General features: G+C 43.1%; 1 protein-coding gene across 1 annotated transcript in view; it reads right to left on the bottom strand.

The window, feature by feature from the left end:
- Nucleotides 1-2,801: 2,801 nt before the first annotated feature.
- LOC135556398 (xenotropic and polytropic retrovirus receptor 1 homolog) overlaps nt 2,802-12,819 on the bottom strand; it is a 105,279-nt gene continuing 95,261 nt past the window's right edge. The window contains exons 11-15 of the mRNA XM_064989583.1: nt 11,076-11,270; nt 4,982-5,148; nt 4,751-4,890; nt 4,448-4,669; nt 2,802-4,244 (exon numbers count right to left, since the gene is read on the bottom strand). Coding sequence (XP_064845655.1) covers nt 4,184-4,244; nt 4,448-4,669; nt 4,751-4,890; nt 4,982-5,148; nt 11,076-11,270 — 785 coding nt within the window. The 3' untranslated portion in view covers nt 2,802-4,183. The remainder of the gene's footprint in view (nt 4,245-4,447; nt 4,670-4,750; nt 4,891-4,981; nt 5,149-11,075; nt 11,271-12,819) is intronic.

Consider the following 12,819-nt stretch of genomic DNA (forward strand, 5'->3'; position numbering starts at 1 on the left):
AGAAGACTCAATGCTGTAATCGCTGCCAAAATGTGCTTCAACAAAGTACTGAGTAAAGTGTCTTAATAACCTTAGGAACATAATCGTTTGTGGTGCTTTCGCTGTAAACCTCTTTGTATTGACCAAAAGGAGGGCCTTTGTCAGGGAGGTGACCAATAACCCGATGGTCACTCTGACAGAGCACCAGAGTTCCTCTGTAGAGATGGGAGAACCTTCCAGAAGGACAGCCATCTCTGCAGCACTCTACCAATCAGGCCTTTATGGTAGCGTGACCAGATGGAAGCCACTCAGTAAAAGACAAAAGGCACCTAAAGGACTCTGACCATGAGAAACAATATTCTCTAGTATGATGAAACCAAGATGTGACGCTTTCAGGGCAAAGAGTTCTGTCTGGAGGAAACCTGGCACCATCCCTACGGTGAAGCGTGGTGGCAGGCAGCATCAGTGTGGGGTTGTTTTTTAGCAACATGGACCAGGAGACTTGTCAGGATCGAGGCAAAGATGAATGGACCAAAGTACAGAGAGATTCTTGATGAAAGCCTGCTCAGGACCTCAAACTCAAACATTGCCCCACAATAGTTCACCTTCCAACAGGACAACGACCCTAAGCATAAAGCCAAGATGACGCAGGAGTGGCTTCGGGACAAGTCTCAATGTTGTTGTGGCCCAGCCAGAGCCCGGACTTGAACCCGATTGAACTTCTCTGGAGAGACCCTGAAAATAGCTGTGCAGAGATGATCCCCATCCAACCTGACAGAGCTTGAATGGATCTGCAGAGAAGAATGGGAGAAACTCCGCAAATGCAGGTGTGCCAAGCTTGTAGCGTCATATCCAAGAAGACTCGAGGCTGGAATCGCTGCCAAAGGTGCTTCAACAAAGTACTGATTAAAGGGTCTGAATACTTTATGTAAATGTGATTTAAGGTATAATTTAAAAAAATCCATTTTCAAAAATGTATAACCTGTTTGCTTTGTCATTATGGGGTAATGTGTGTAGCTTGATGAGGAAAAATAACTATTTTAGAATGAGGCTGTAACGTAACAAAGTGTACAATGGAAGGGGTTTGAATACTTTCTGAATGCACTGTATGTAATCAAGAATGATCAGAACAGCTAGACTAATCAGTTTTCTTCATATAATGAAAAATAAATAAAGATATGTACAGAGGAAAACAAAACCAGCATGCAGGCAAGACAATCGGTAGAGCGATACTAAAACAATCATGAAGTTGGAGGGGGAAGTTTTTGCTCTCTGACAAAAGAGGACAATGTTGGAGGGAGGTTTAGATGAGATTAAACAGTGTGTATTTGTGTTTTGTGGGGGTAGAAGAGCTCTCCATTGCTTTAAAAGGCCTGAAATGCAAAAGCTACAAGGAATGTAAAGGCATCCTCGTAGCAGTGTTTTTTTTTTGTGGAAAGACTGGTTGACTGGCCTGTTCAGTAGTTATCGTGAGTATGGGAAGAGAATAAAGTGGGATCAACCATACTTCCAACAAAGAGGACGCACTCCGTAGTTAGATAATTGAATTGTGTGTTTTGTGATAGTGGTTTTAATGACGTACCAGACGCCATGGCACATCCCTAAGTGCCATATGTCTTTCTGACTATAATCCTCCCCACAATAAGAAATATATCTCAAAGGCACAAGCCATTGTAAGTCATTCTGGTTGTTGATGGCACTTTTAAGCATTTGCAACACATTTTGTAGCCTATGGACTTTGCAATTTACACAGATTTTGTGCCGGGTCCTCAACCGTAATTTATCATTAGACACGTCAATAGTCTAAACAATGAAGACGAGCTCATGCTGATCAACTCATGGCTACTGCATCATGTAAACTGCTAAGCCACAGAGTGAGAGAGATAGGATTTCACACACTGGGAGGGGAGAGAAACAGGTAGTGACATACTTATCCTTCCTTTGAAAAGCCAGAAAGCCCACAAAAAGGGGCTTACCCACTTTCAAAGTTACAGCCGATAAAGATTGTGCTCGCAAATAATATTTGTCTACAAGTAAAGCATGCATGTGACAAACTAGACAAACAAAAAGAGCTCTAACAGTTGTACAATTTCCATGGTGTTATTTTTCTTGGCAAAACCAAAATTACATTAAAGCAAACATTACAGCAAAATCATGAGCTTTGTTGATAAGTGCATTGCCAAAAAAAGCAAGAGAAACTGACATGTACTGTGGAATGAGTTGGTAACAGAAATCACCCTCACCTTCAACAGAATGTTTGGCCACTGAGACTTGAAACTATGAACTAACCCTTAAAACCCAGTAAATACTGCAGGCCTTACAACCCAAGGAGGACAGGCCCGTTTAATCATGGCTATCTGATCTGAGAACTACTGTTTCACAGCAAGGTCTTTCCAGGATTAGAGATCACCTGACACAGCAGAGACACGACTCACACACTTGGTCCCTGTTCTAGTCAATAAGCCTGACAAACACTACCACTAGTAAAACAACACATGCAGAGTCCCAGGGCCTATGATACTGTACATGACGCATGCATTCTATATTCAAGTGGTGATGCAGCAGCTATGTTGTAAAAGTGGTAGATCTTTCAGAGAGATGACAGTGATCAGGGTGAGGACTGTTATTTGGAGAGTTCGAGGGCTAGCAGACATGATGATCTCATGTTTAACCAGGAAATTCCTCCCATGGAAAAGCCCTCTTCAGATGTCAACAGTATCCTGTGAAGATTCCACATCACCCACTTGGGCAGTCAGAGGAACCCCAGTGGAAACGCTGCTCACTGTCCGCTGATCTCTGTCGCCACTGTTCTGAGAAAGGCTGATAGCAAAACAACAGAACAGACGCAAAGTGCCCCACACCATCAGTAGAAAACACTGCAATAGAAAAACAGTCACAGTGCCGTTTCAGTTGTTGACTGATCAAAAGAGAATGGGATCGTTTTCCTAAAGGGCAGAAAAATGGAAAAACCGCTCACTCAGTCTTCTCAACTCCTCCACCGCCGCACAGAGCAGACCATTCTTCTCAGGCTAGCTAGATGGTTGATGATACGCCAGCAAACGACACTAATTAAAATAACACGTTTGGCAGAAAAGCAAAGTACAGTTTTGCACGTGTAGGGCACTTGCCATGAGCTAATTAGATAACTTTGAAGTTGTAACATGTTGCGGACTAACTGATCTGTGGGCCAAGCTTGTATGAGAGGGAGAATGAGCCACCTGAAGAGTTTGTACTCTTCGACAACAACGGCTTCTAGAAAGCATGGCACAAGTCTAACAACATTCCCACCATTGAGAAACACATCAATATCATTGCACAGATGCTCAAGCTATTGTCATTCTTCTATATAATACATGGGGTACATAATAGTTCTGACATCCACATAACGCACATTAACAAATATACAAAGCAATTTTAACAGACTCATATGGTCAAATGATATTTTTGTACAAGTTGTTTTGGTTTGTTTGTATGAAATGCACTTTTCCTGCAAGTGCCGCCTGGGTTTTACACCGACTTCATTATTACAACTCAATAAAAAAAATCAACCCAAAACGCAGAGTAGAAAAAGAAGCAACAGGTTGAAACCAGTTGATGTGGTTAATGTGCTGTGGTTAATGTTGCAGAGTCCATGCTCGGGTTGGTTATTATTATTAGTCTTTTTGATTAATATGTCTTATCCCTGTTGATCCTGATATACTAAATGCATGTAAACAGTTGTTTATTCTCTATTATTACAGCTTTAAAAATGGCAAAGAACTACAAAAACAAATATACAAACTAAAAAGTATTAACATAAAGAAAAGAAACTAAAGGAGTCTGTTAAATAAAAGTACTCATTGGAAAATCCCAGGTCTGGGTGTTTTTTTCTCCAATATGTTCCTGTCTGTATCCCTCTTGGTCTGAACAACAGAACTGTGTGTGTAATTCCAACTCATCTATACCAATATCATACACTGAGATTGTGCTTGAGTAAGTTAATTGTTGTGTGTGTCTCTGCATGTATGTATTAGTTTCTGTCTGTCTGTCTGTCTGTCTGTCTGTCTGTCTGTCTGTCTTGTCTGTCTTGTCTGTCTTGTCTGTCTGTCTTGTCTTGTCTGTCTTGTCTGTCTGTCTGCCTATGTCTGCCGATGTGTGTGTGTGGTGAGGCAGCTCTGTGATGGAGTGATAAGATCACTGGGGGTGTAGAGCTGGTGCCCTGGGCTCAGCTGAAGGTCTCATCATCCGTATCCTCTATCAACACCTTGGTGTCCTTCTTGGATGATCTGGACGCGAGAAGGAACACACATGGATACTGTCAGACAAACACAAGGCCAACATATACAGACTCCTGGCAATGGCCATAACCCGGAGGACCCTGAGGGTTTCCTGATCAATTGACCTGAGCGGGAAAAACTCAGGTCAAGTTTTCAGGAAAATCTCCTAGCCTTAGCCGTGTGTGTGTGAGAGAGAGAGAGAAGGTTCGTACTGAGAGGACATCAGAGGGCGTCGTAGAGACAGGCTGTAGCTGCGCTTCCAGCTCTTCTTGCCCTGGCGGTTCCTGACTCCGTCCTCCTGGTCCATCATCTGCTCCAGCAGTGTCTGGTCGTCAGCATTCAGCGGAGCCACTGAGATGTCCCTCACGGCACGGAACTCACCACAGTTATTCAGGTGCTCGTTCTCCAGACGGAAGAAGTTCCAGACAAAACGCCTGTGCGTGGATTCAGAGTGAGGTATATAAGAGAGAGAGAGAAAGAGGGCACGAGAGAGAGACTGTGATTTTCCAACCCACCTGAACACCTCTAGAGGCGCCAGCACTGTGCCCACAATGTCTCCCACAGAGGGGATGTTGGTCATGGTGGTGAGGGAGATCTGGATGGTCCAGGCGAAACGCAGGATCACGTCCTCTATGATGGCACAGTAGTAGTATGCCTGGAAAATAGAACAGTCATCAGTTCAGAGGAAGACTGTATGTGTGTGTGTGTGTGTCATATGTGTATATATATATGCATGTAATACTCACTTTCTGTGGGTAGACGATCTCCTCCCTGAGGAAGGTGTTCTCTCCTGCTCCACGGTCAAACAGGCCCCAGTCCATCTTCAGGTCCCAGATCAGAGTGTACAGGGAGCTGACGGCTGAGAACACCACCAGCAGGTAGAAGAACATGTCTGCATCAGAATGCTTTTGTTCTGTGAAGCACAAACAAGACATTTGTCCATCATTAGTCCGTATAACGGTAGTATTTTGAACAGTCGCTCTGCATACACAGTGTAAAAAACATTAGGAACACCAGATCTTTCCATGACACAGACTGACGAGGTGAAAACGATGATCCCTTATTGATATCACTTGTCAAATCCACTTCAATCGATGTGGATGGCAATCTGAGGGAGAATGGGCAAGAAAAAATATTTAAGTTCCTGTGAACAGGGTATGGTAGTAGGTGCCAGGCACACTGGTTTGAGTGTGTCAAGAACTGCAACGCGCCTGTGTTTTTCACACGCAACAGTTTCCCGTGTGGATCAAGAATGGTCCGCCACCCAAAGGACATCCAGCCAACTTGACACAACTGTGGGAAGCATTGTAGTCAACATGGTCCAGCATCCCTGTGAAACACTTGACACCTTGTAGAGTCCATGCCCCGATAAAATTGACTCTGTTTTGAGGGAAGATGGGTGCAACTCAATATTAGGAAGGTGTTCCTAATGTTTTGTACACTCAGTATATAACTTGATAATTAAGAAGAAAACATAGCTAAGTTGTCGGCTTGGAATTGCAGACTTGGACAGCAGCTTGTTCATAAATGTGTCTCCGGTCTTCACTATCCCCACTAGAGGGAGAACTTGTACCATAAATAGTACATTTCCTGAGACAGGTTACCATGGATGGAAAATAATGCAAATCCTTGGGAAACTATTCAGAGGCACTTGAAACTCTATGTTGTTGTGTCCTTCAGTCTGGCAATTCACTACAAATAAAAATCTTTGCAAAAAAAAAATATATATATACATTAAATGCTTATTCAGTATACAAATGCATTTATATTTATTTAATGATGTATTATGTTCTAATTTCTTTTTGAACATTGACCTCATGCCAGTAAAAAAGGTAACGGCGACCAGCTGTGCTGCAGTGTCATGTTGATTTCCCTGTGTCATAGCTGTGTGTTTTGACTAGGCCACACTCCCATGCTGCTCCAAAGACAGCCTGAAATGCCTGGGGGATTATTGATGACTGAGCTATTCTAGTCTGGTCTGCCCGGGCTCTGGGCTGAACCCAGCGTTCACAGAGAGCTCTCTCCCGCTGTGACATAAACGAGAGTATGGCCTAACACTGTGTGACAGACTCACACACCGACACTAGCAACGGGACACCTAGGCCTGGGGAGACACATCACGCAATGGTACGTAACCACTCTTATCACAACTATTCACACCAGCCAGCTATACCCAGGTGTAGATTTCTGACTGACTGAACTGGAAATGGCTGTGGTAAATCCACTGGGTAAGTCTACTGTGCATCTTCGAATAGGCTGGTGTAGGTTACTGTTCCCATTAACTAAGGAATGTGACAAGTAATCAAGATTCACAAGAGCTGAGACTTTGGACCTTGGTCATAAAGTGACAGTGTGTGTGTCTGTATGTGCTCACTGACAAACGGGTTAGATTCCCAGTCTGACCTGACCACACAGACAGGGATAGTGACATCCGTCATGGTCAATGCCTCCCACTTACTGCCACCAGGGCGCCAGGAAATGAACAGGGGACATTTTTCACAGAGATTTACACTGGTCCCTCCAGCCCTGCTCTCACCCAGACAGTGGACTCTGAATCAGACTACCTCATCCAGTAACGTGTCCCCACATTACCCCAACATTCCCTGCTGAGATTCATCCTAAAAACGTCCATGTCGTGTGCCCCCGCCCCCGTAATGGAATTTTAATGTTTGTGCTTTTCTTATAACTAATTTCTGTGTTCTATTTATGTGCGGTTCAAAAAAAACATTTCTGTGTTCATGCAAGTGGCTGACTGAACAAATCCTCACTCTCAGTAGCTGCAATTTGGCAGTACCCCCAGACCTTGTTTTGAGAACAAACTAAAGATATCTCAGTTTCAAGGTCTCAGCTTAGAGAGAAGAAGCCTCGTGAGGTGTTGGTCTGTCACATGTTATGAGGCAGTATTGGTCGGGCACATGAATGAAACAAAACAGTAATGATAAATGAATGATGTTAAATCATGTACATTTAACTTACTTGTCTGTGTATACGACAACTGCTGGGACTGCCCAAGCAGAGCTCCTGATTGACATGTGTACTATGGTGCATTGAGTTGGTTGGACCCTCTCCAGCGAGCTGACAATAAACAATGATTCATATTGAGATTGACTTCGAGTGTCCCTGTTTAAGAATGTCCATGACACCCCTTTCAGAAAGTACTTCTGATGTGTACACAGTCGGCAATTGGGATTGCAAACAAATAAATTACAAACTCAGTGAAGTTTGTAGAGCAAACCTGTGTTAAAAAAAATATGTAAATGGAAGACTTACGCAAATACTAATTCAAGGCCGTCTAATATAGTTAACAACACATCAATCCACAAATATGAAGGAAAACTGGAGCATCTTCACAACATCAAACTACTGCATCAAGAAACAATTACAAATAGATGTGAAATCAAAACGCTATAGAAATTAGCATATAAGATACCACTCCTCCATCACTATGCCTTCTGGTTGGTCTCCAGGGCTCGGTAGAACTGATGTCCTCAGAGGCTCTAGTGTGGGTGGCTCGTCATTCACCTGGAGCTCAATAGAGGGTAACTAGCTTCTGTCACGCTCACTAAATGCTTGTGTCTAGCCACCACCTAAGCGGTTAAAAGCCATTTGAGAATGGGATGTTGCAGTGACAGGCACACTTCATAAGGCCAGAGGGCCAGGGCACACCTCCCACTGAAGGCGTAATAAGCACACGGGAACAGCAATCATCTGTCTTTGTGTTATCTGCCACGGTGCCGCCTGCCTGGGCTGCCTTGTACTGCTGTTCAGGTGATAAAGAATCTATTACCTGCCTGCCTCATCACTATCTCCACCCCCTCTCCTCACAGAGTCTATCCAATCAGACACGGACTCCTAGCAAGACAAATAAAGGTTATTGGAGTCAGGGAAGGTGACATGTTGATTTCACATGGCTGATTGGTCGTGAATCTGCGTAGAGAGATATTACTACATGTGTGGTTGGAGTATCATTTACATTCATATGAATTTCTATTGCAGATACCAGTAGTTAGATCTGAACTCAACCTACAACTTAATATGAAGCTGATCATAATAGGCAGTATGTCCCAGAGATAGTGTGGTCGTAACAGGGTTGAGGCAGAGTTCAGTGGGTATCATGACCCCGACAGGGGGAGTGTGAGAACAATTTGACTTAAATCGAAGTCTTTCATATGCAGTGGTTCAGGCAGCTACCGCTGTGTGTACGTAGACAATGTGTGTGTCTATGTGAGTGATAAAATCCTATTCAGTCAGCCAGTCTGGCCCTGGGTCTCATCTCCATTCCAGTAGCATCCGCCAGAGATGTGTTTTGCCACAGGCAAGTTATTACAGCTCACTCTCATCCAGCTAGTCCATCCTCTTCCCCCTGCCTCCATCCCTCTCTCCACCCCTCCCTCTCTGCTCTCCTACTTCCTCTCTCAATCTCCTCTCATATCAGATTTTTCACTGATCCTTCACACTAGTTCTACTTTTTATTGTATCTTCATTAGTGCTCGACTCCCACTTCCTCACTTCCTCAAAAGGTCTATTAATCCCTCTTTGTCTCAGTCTCACCAAGACCATGTAATCTACCCGATCCATTGTCCCTCCTATACTCTATCAGTCAGTGAGTGTCCTTCCACCAGAATTATGCTACTCGTTCCAGCTAACCTTGCAGTATTACTCTCCCCACGGCCTGGGCAGTTCATGAAAGCATTCCTAAGGGCTTACATTTGCATGACTGCTCAGCTCTCCTGCATATAAAACAGCATTTAGTGAAGCTACTACTGTACAAGAGCAGATCCCATATTGATCCTGATTAAAGTCTTTGGCCTTACTGTCAGGCTTAATATCCTGTAGTGCTTGGGACTACACATTCTAAAGTCTAAATCAGGAAATCCCCCATTTCTACATACCCTGGAACATCAAGTGGGACAGCATAAACACCATTGTTCTTTGATGTATTTATAGATTATTATTACATTACTGATCTGTTCACAGGACTGCAAAATACTTCTCTGCACAAATTCAGTCTTTTACCTGTATTCATTGACATGAATCCATCTCCTTTACTATATCGTAATACCTAAATAGCAGGAGGGTACATTTTACCCTGTGCATCGATTCACCTTGTACATTTATTGCAACGTGAGTAGAGAACAATTCTCTGTGGTAGTGGTATAATACTGGGATCAATGAGGTCACAAAGCAACAACAGAAAACTCCTTTGTGGATGGACAATGGAGGTGACATATCTATACACAACCTGGTAGCCCTGCCAGCATTTCCTGTGCTGATTTACTACCACTGTGCACAGCATGAACATTTTATTTATTTTAACTTTATTTAACCAGGCAAGTCAGTTAAGAACAAATTCTTATTTTCAATGACAGCCTAGGAACAGTGGGTTAACTGCCTGTTCAGGGGCAGAACGACAGATTTGTACCTTGTCAACTCAGGGGTTTGAACTAGCAACCTTCCGATTACTAGGCCAACGCGCTAACCACTAGGCTACCCTGCCAAAGATGATTCAATACTGGCCGATGATCATTATGCATTCTGTTCTGCTGGTGAAACAGATGCTGTGTAATTTGGGTGCTCCGGTCCAGGCCTAACTCTATGTATCCCATTTACTGTATCACAGCAGAACTGTCAAACTCAGGGGCCGAGATGCACCACTCCTCCACATCTGGCTAGACTTCAGGCGGTAGGCCTATACAGCAGACATAACAACATACAGTCTCGCAACAATAAAGAGCACTGGACTGAACAATTTAATGACCATGGAGAACATGCTTCAAATATGGCCACCCTATGCATTCACTTTCTGTAAATTCTAGATTTAGTAGCCATGCCAACGCAAGTGAAAGACAGATGGTTAACTGGGCATTGCAGTCTGGATATTCCCTCCATCCCTTCTCATTTAACGACCCAGACTCTACCTCTTCATTCAAAAAGAGGGGGATGAAAGAGGTCTTCACACAGCATATGAAATTAAGAGTGCCCATTAGTCCAGGGTTCACAGGGCTGAAGACTAGAGGTACGAACGGAGTGACTGGAGGAGGAAAAGCCCTTAATGGTCTCGTTTCCTAACAACCTAAAACCTCCTCACTGCCTCCAAACCCACAGCCAAACCAAGAGTCAGGTTACAGAAGAAACACAAATATTGATTTAAATTTATATTGAAAAATGAAGAAAAAATCATGCTGTGAATTAACATTTACCATTTTCAAAGGTTGAGCTGAGATTTAAAAGCTGGCATTTGCACAAATATAATATATTGACCGTTGACGAACAAGTTTATAAATAATGAAATGGCAAAAACCACTTAGCAAACTGCTTTGAGATTATCGACTTGGAAAAAGATCTAAGCAGCCAAGATGAGATAGCAGAAAGGCTGAATGTTGAAGGGATGTCTTTGTACACTTCCTCTTTTGTGACAATGTTTCTGAATCAGAATAATCAGCGGCTAATTGCGGAGCTGGAGAATAGTGTCTTGAATTCTAATGACAAGCTTTAACTTCCTTGATACTAAATGGTATCCTCCCTCTCTCGCGACTGAAATGTTGAGCTTTGTACTTTCTCCTTTCTATTATAATGAGGCATCGACTAACAGAAAAAAAATCCAGGGTTGACATCTATATTCCAGTGACAAACCATTTGCACTCAAGTTCATCTCTGATTTCTGTTTCTTCATACAGCTTGTGATGGTCTGAGCCTCAGCATTCAGCCTGACATTCCCCTCCCATCACCTCAAAACCCCAGTCTGTAGTCTACAGCGCAATAACACATCTGCTAATACTCCACTTCCAATGATCCTCCACTGACTGTCCAACTGGCTCAGAGAGTTGGTTGTCTCCTTACCTTTGTGGGTGCTGTAGAGTGCGGCGAAGGTGACCACAAAGAAAGTGGTGGAGTATTTGCCAGCGTTGACAAGGTGAGGGAAAGCTCGCTTGGTGTCTCGGTACCGACGGAGGCACTGCACGAAACGGAACCAAGCGGGAAGACACTGGATGATGGCACGGAGACCGTAGGAGTAACTATGGCACGTGTAATCACCTGGTCGGAACGGGGGAGAAAATGAACAACAACATAAACATTGAAATATTTATCAACCACATCCATATTTACATTGTGTACATGGTTCTGGTATCAACCACATCCATATTTACATTGTGTATATGGTTCTGGTATCAACCACATCCATATTTACATTGTGTATATGGTTCTGGTATCAACCACATCCATATTTACATTGTGTATAGGTTTTGGTATCAACCACATCCATATTTACATTGTGTATAGGTTTTGGTATCAACCATTCTTACAGCTGTTGTACTGTTCTGTTGGAATGGGAGGATGCCAGGATGGACATTAATGGATTTGTTGGACTCACGCAGGTTGCTCCCGTGTGGCTCTGTTGGTAGAGCATGGTGCTTACAACATCAGGCTTGTGGGTTCTATTCCCATGTGGGACGAGTACGAAAAAGTATGAACAAAAATGTATGCACTCAGAACTGTGAGTTGCTCTGGATAAAAGTGTCTGCTAAATGACTACTTAAAAACAAATATATATATATATATATGTCTGTAGTCCCAGACTCATTGTCATTCTGCATTATGCTGCTCTCTCTCCATCCCTCCCACACACAGAGCAGTAGCAGCCCTCTAAGTGGACAGCTAATCAGCATGAAAGTCACATTGCTGGACCCTAATGGAGCAGCTATAAAAGAAACACCTGAAACTAAATCCCCTACATAAGGGGTTCCCAACCTTTTTTTGTCATTTTGACCCTTAATCAAAAAAATATGTCATTAACAGACCATGTTAACTCCTTTTAATTGGGGCTATGGCAGTCAATTGCAAAACATTCTAACAGTATTTTTAATTGTCTTCTCAACTCACTATCACATACTTTTAATTTGGGTGTCATGTTCTGACCTTAGTTCCTTTGTTATGTCTTTGTTTTAGTATGGTCAGGGCGTGAGTTGGGTGGGTTGTCTATGTTCTTTTTTCTATAATTTGGGATTTTCTGTGTTCAGCCTGGTATGGTTCTCAATCAGAGGCAGCTGTCAATCGTTGTCCCTGATTGAGAATCATACTTAGGTAGCCTGGTTTCACTTTTGAATTGTGGGTGTTTATTTTTTCTTCTGTGTTTTGTTGCACCGTTCAGGACTGTTCGTTTGTCGTGTATTGTTTTTGTTTCAGTATTCATTCTTTATTAAATTACAATGAATACTTACCACGCTGCACCTTGGTCCTCTCTTTCTCCCGACGATAACCGTTACATTGGGGCTAAGACAGTCAATTACAAATAAGTCTGACATAATGTCTCATCTCACTACCACGGAGCGAGATGTGTGTGCTTGATGCATGTCGCGTCTGAACTTCTCTAAGTCAGGGGGCGTGGTCAACAGTGCGCACCTCATCTCTGCTGTCACATCCAACCTGGATCAATATCTGGTTTTAATGTAGACAAGAGCACTGCTGAATCCAGATTCACACAGATATAAGCTGGCGAAGGGTACCATGAGTTTTAATGCTCTGAGGGAGACGGCAGGGTATTCCCTTTCTGTCAGGAACCAAATCCTCTCCGTAATAACCAGTG

The sequence above is a fragment of the Oncorhynchus masou genome, chromosome 15, assembly GCF_036934945.1.
Source record: "Oncorhynchus masou masou isolate Uvic2021 chromosome 15, UVic_Omas_1.1, whole genome shotgun sequence".
NCBI lineage: Eukaryota > Metazoa > Chordata > Actinopteri > Salmoniformes > Salmonidae > Oncorhynchus > Oncorhynchus masou.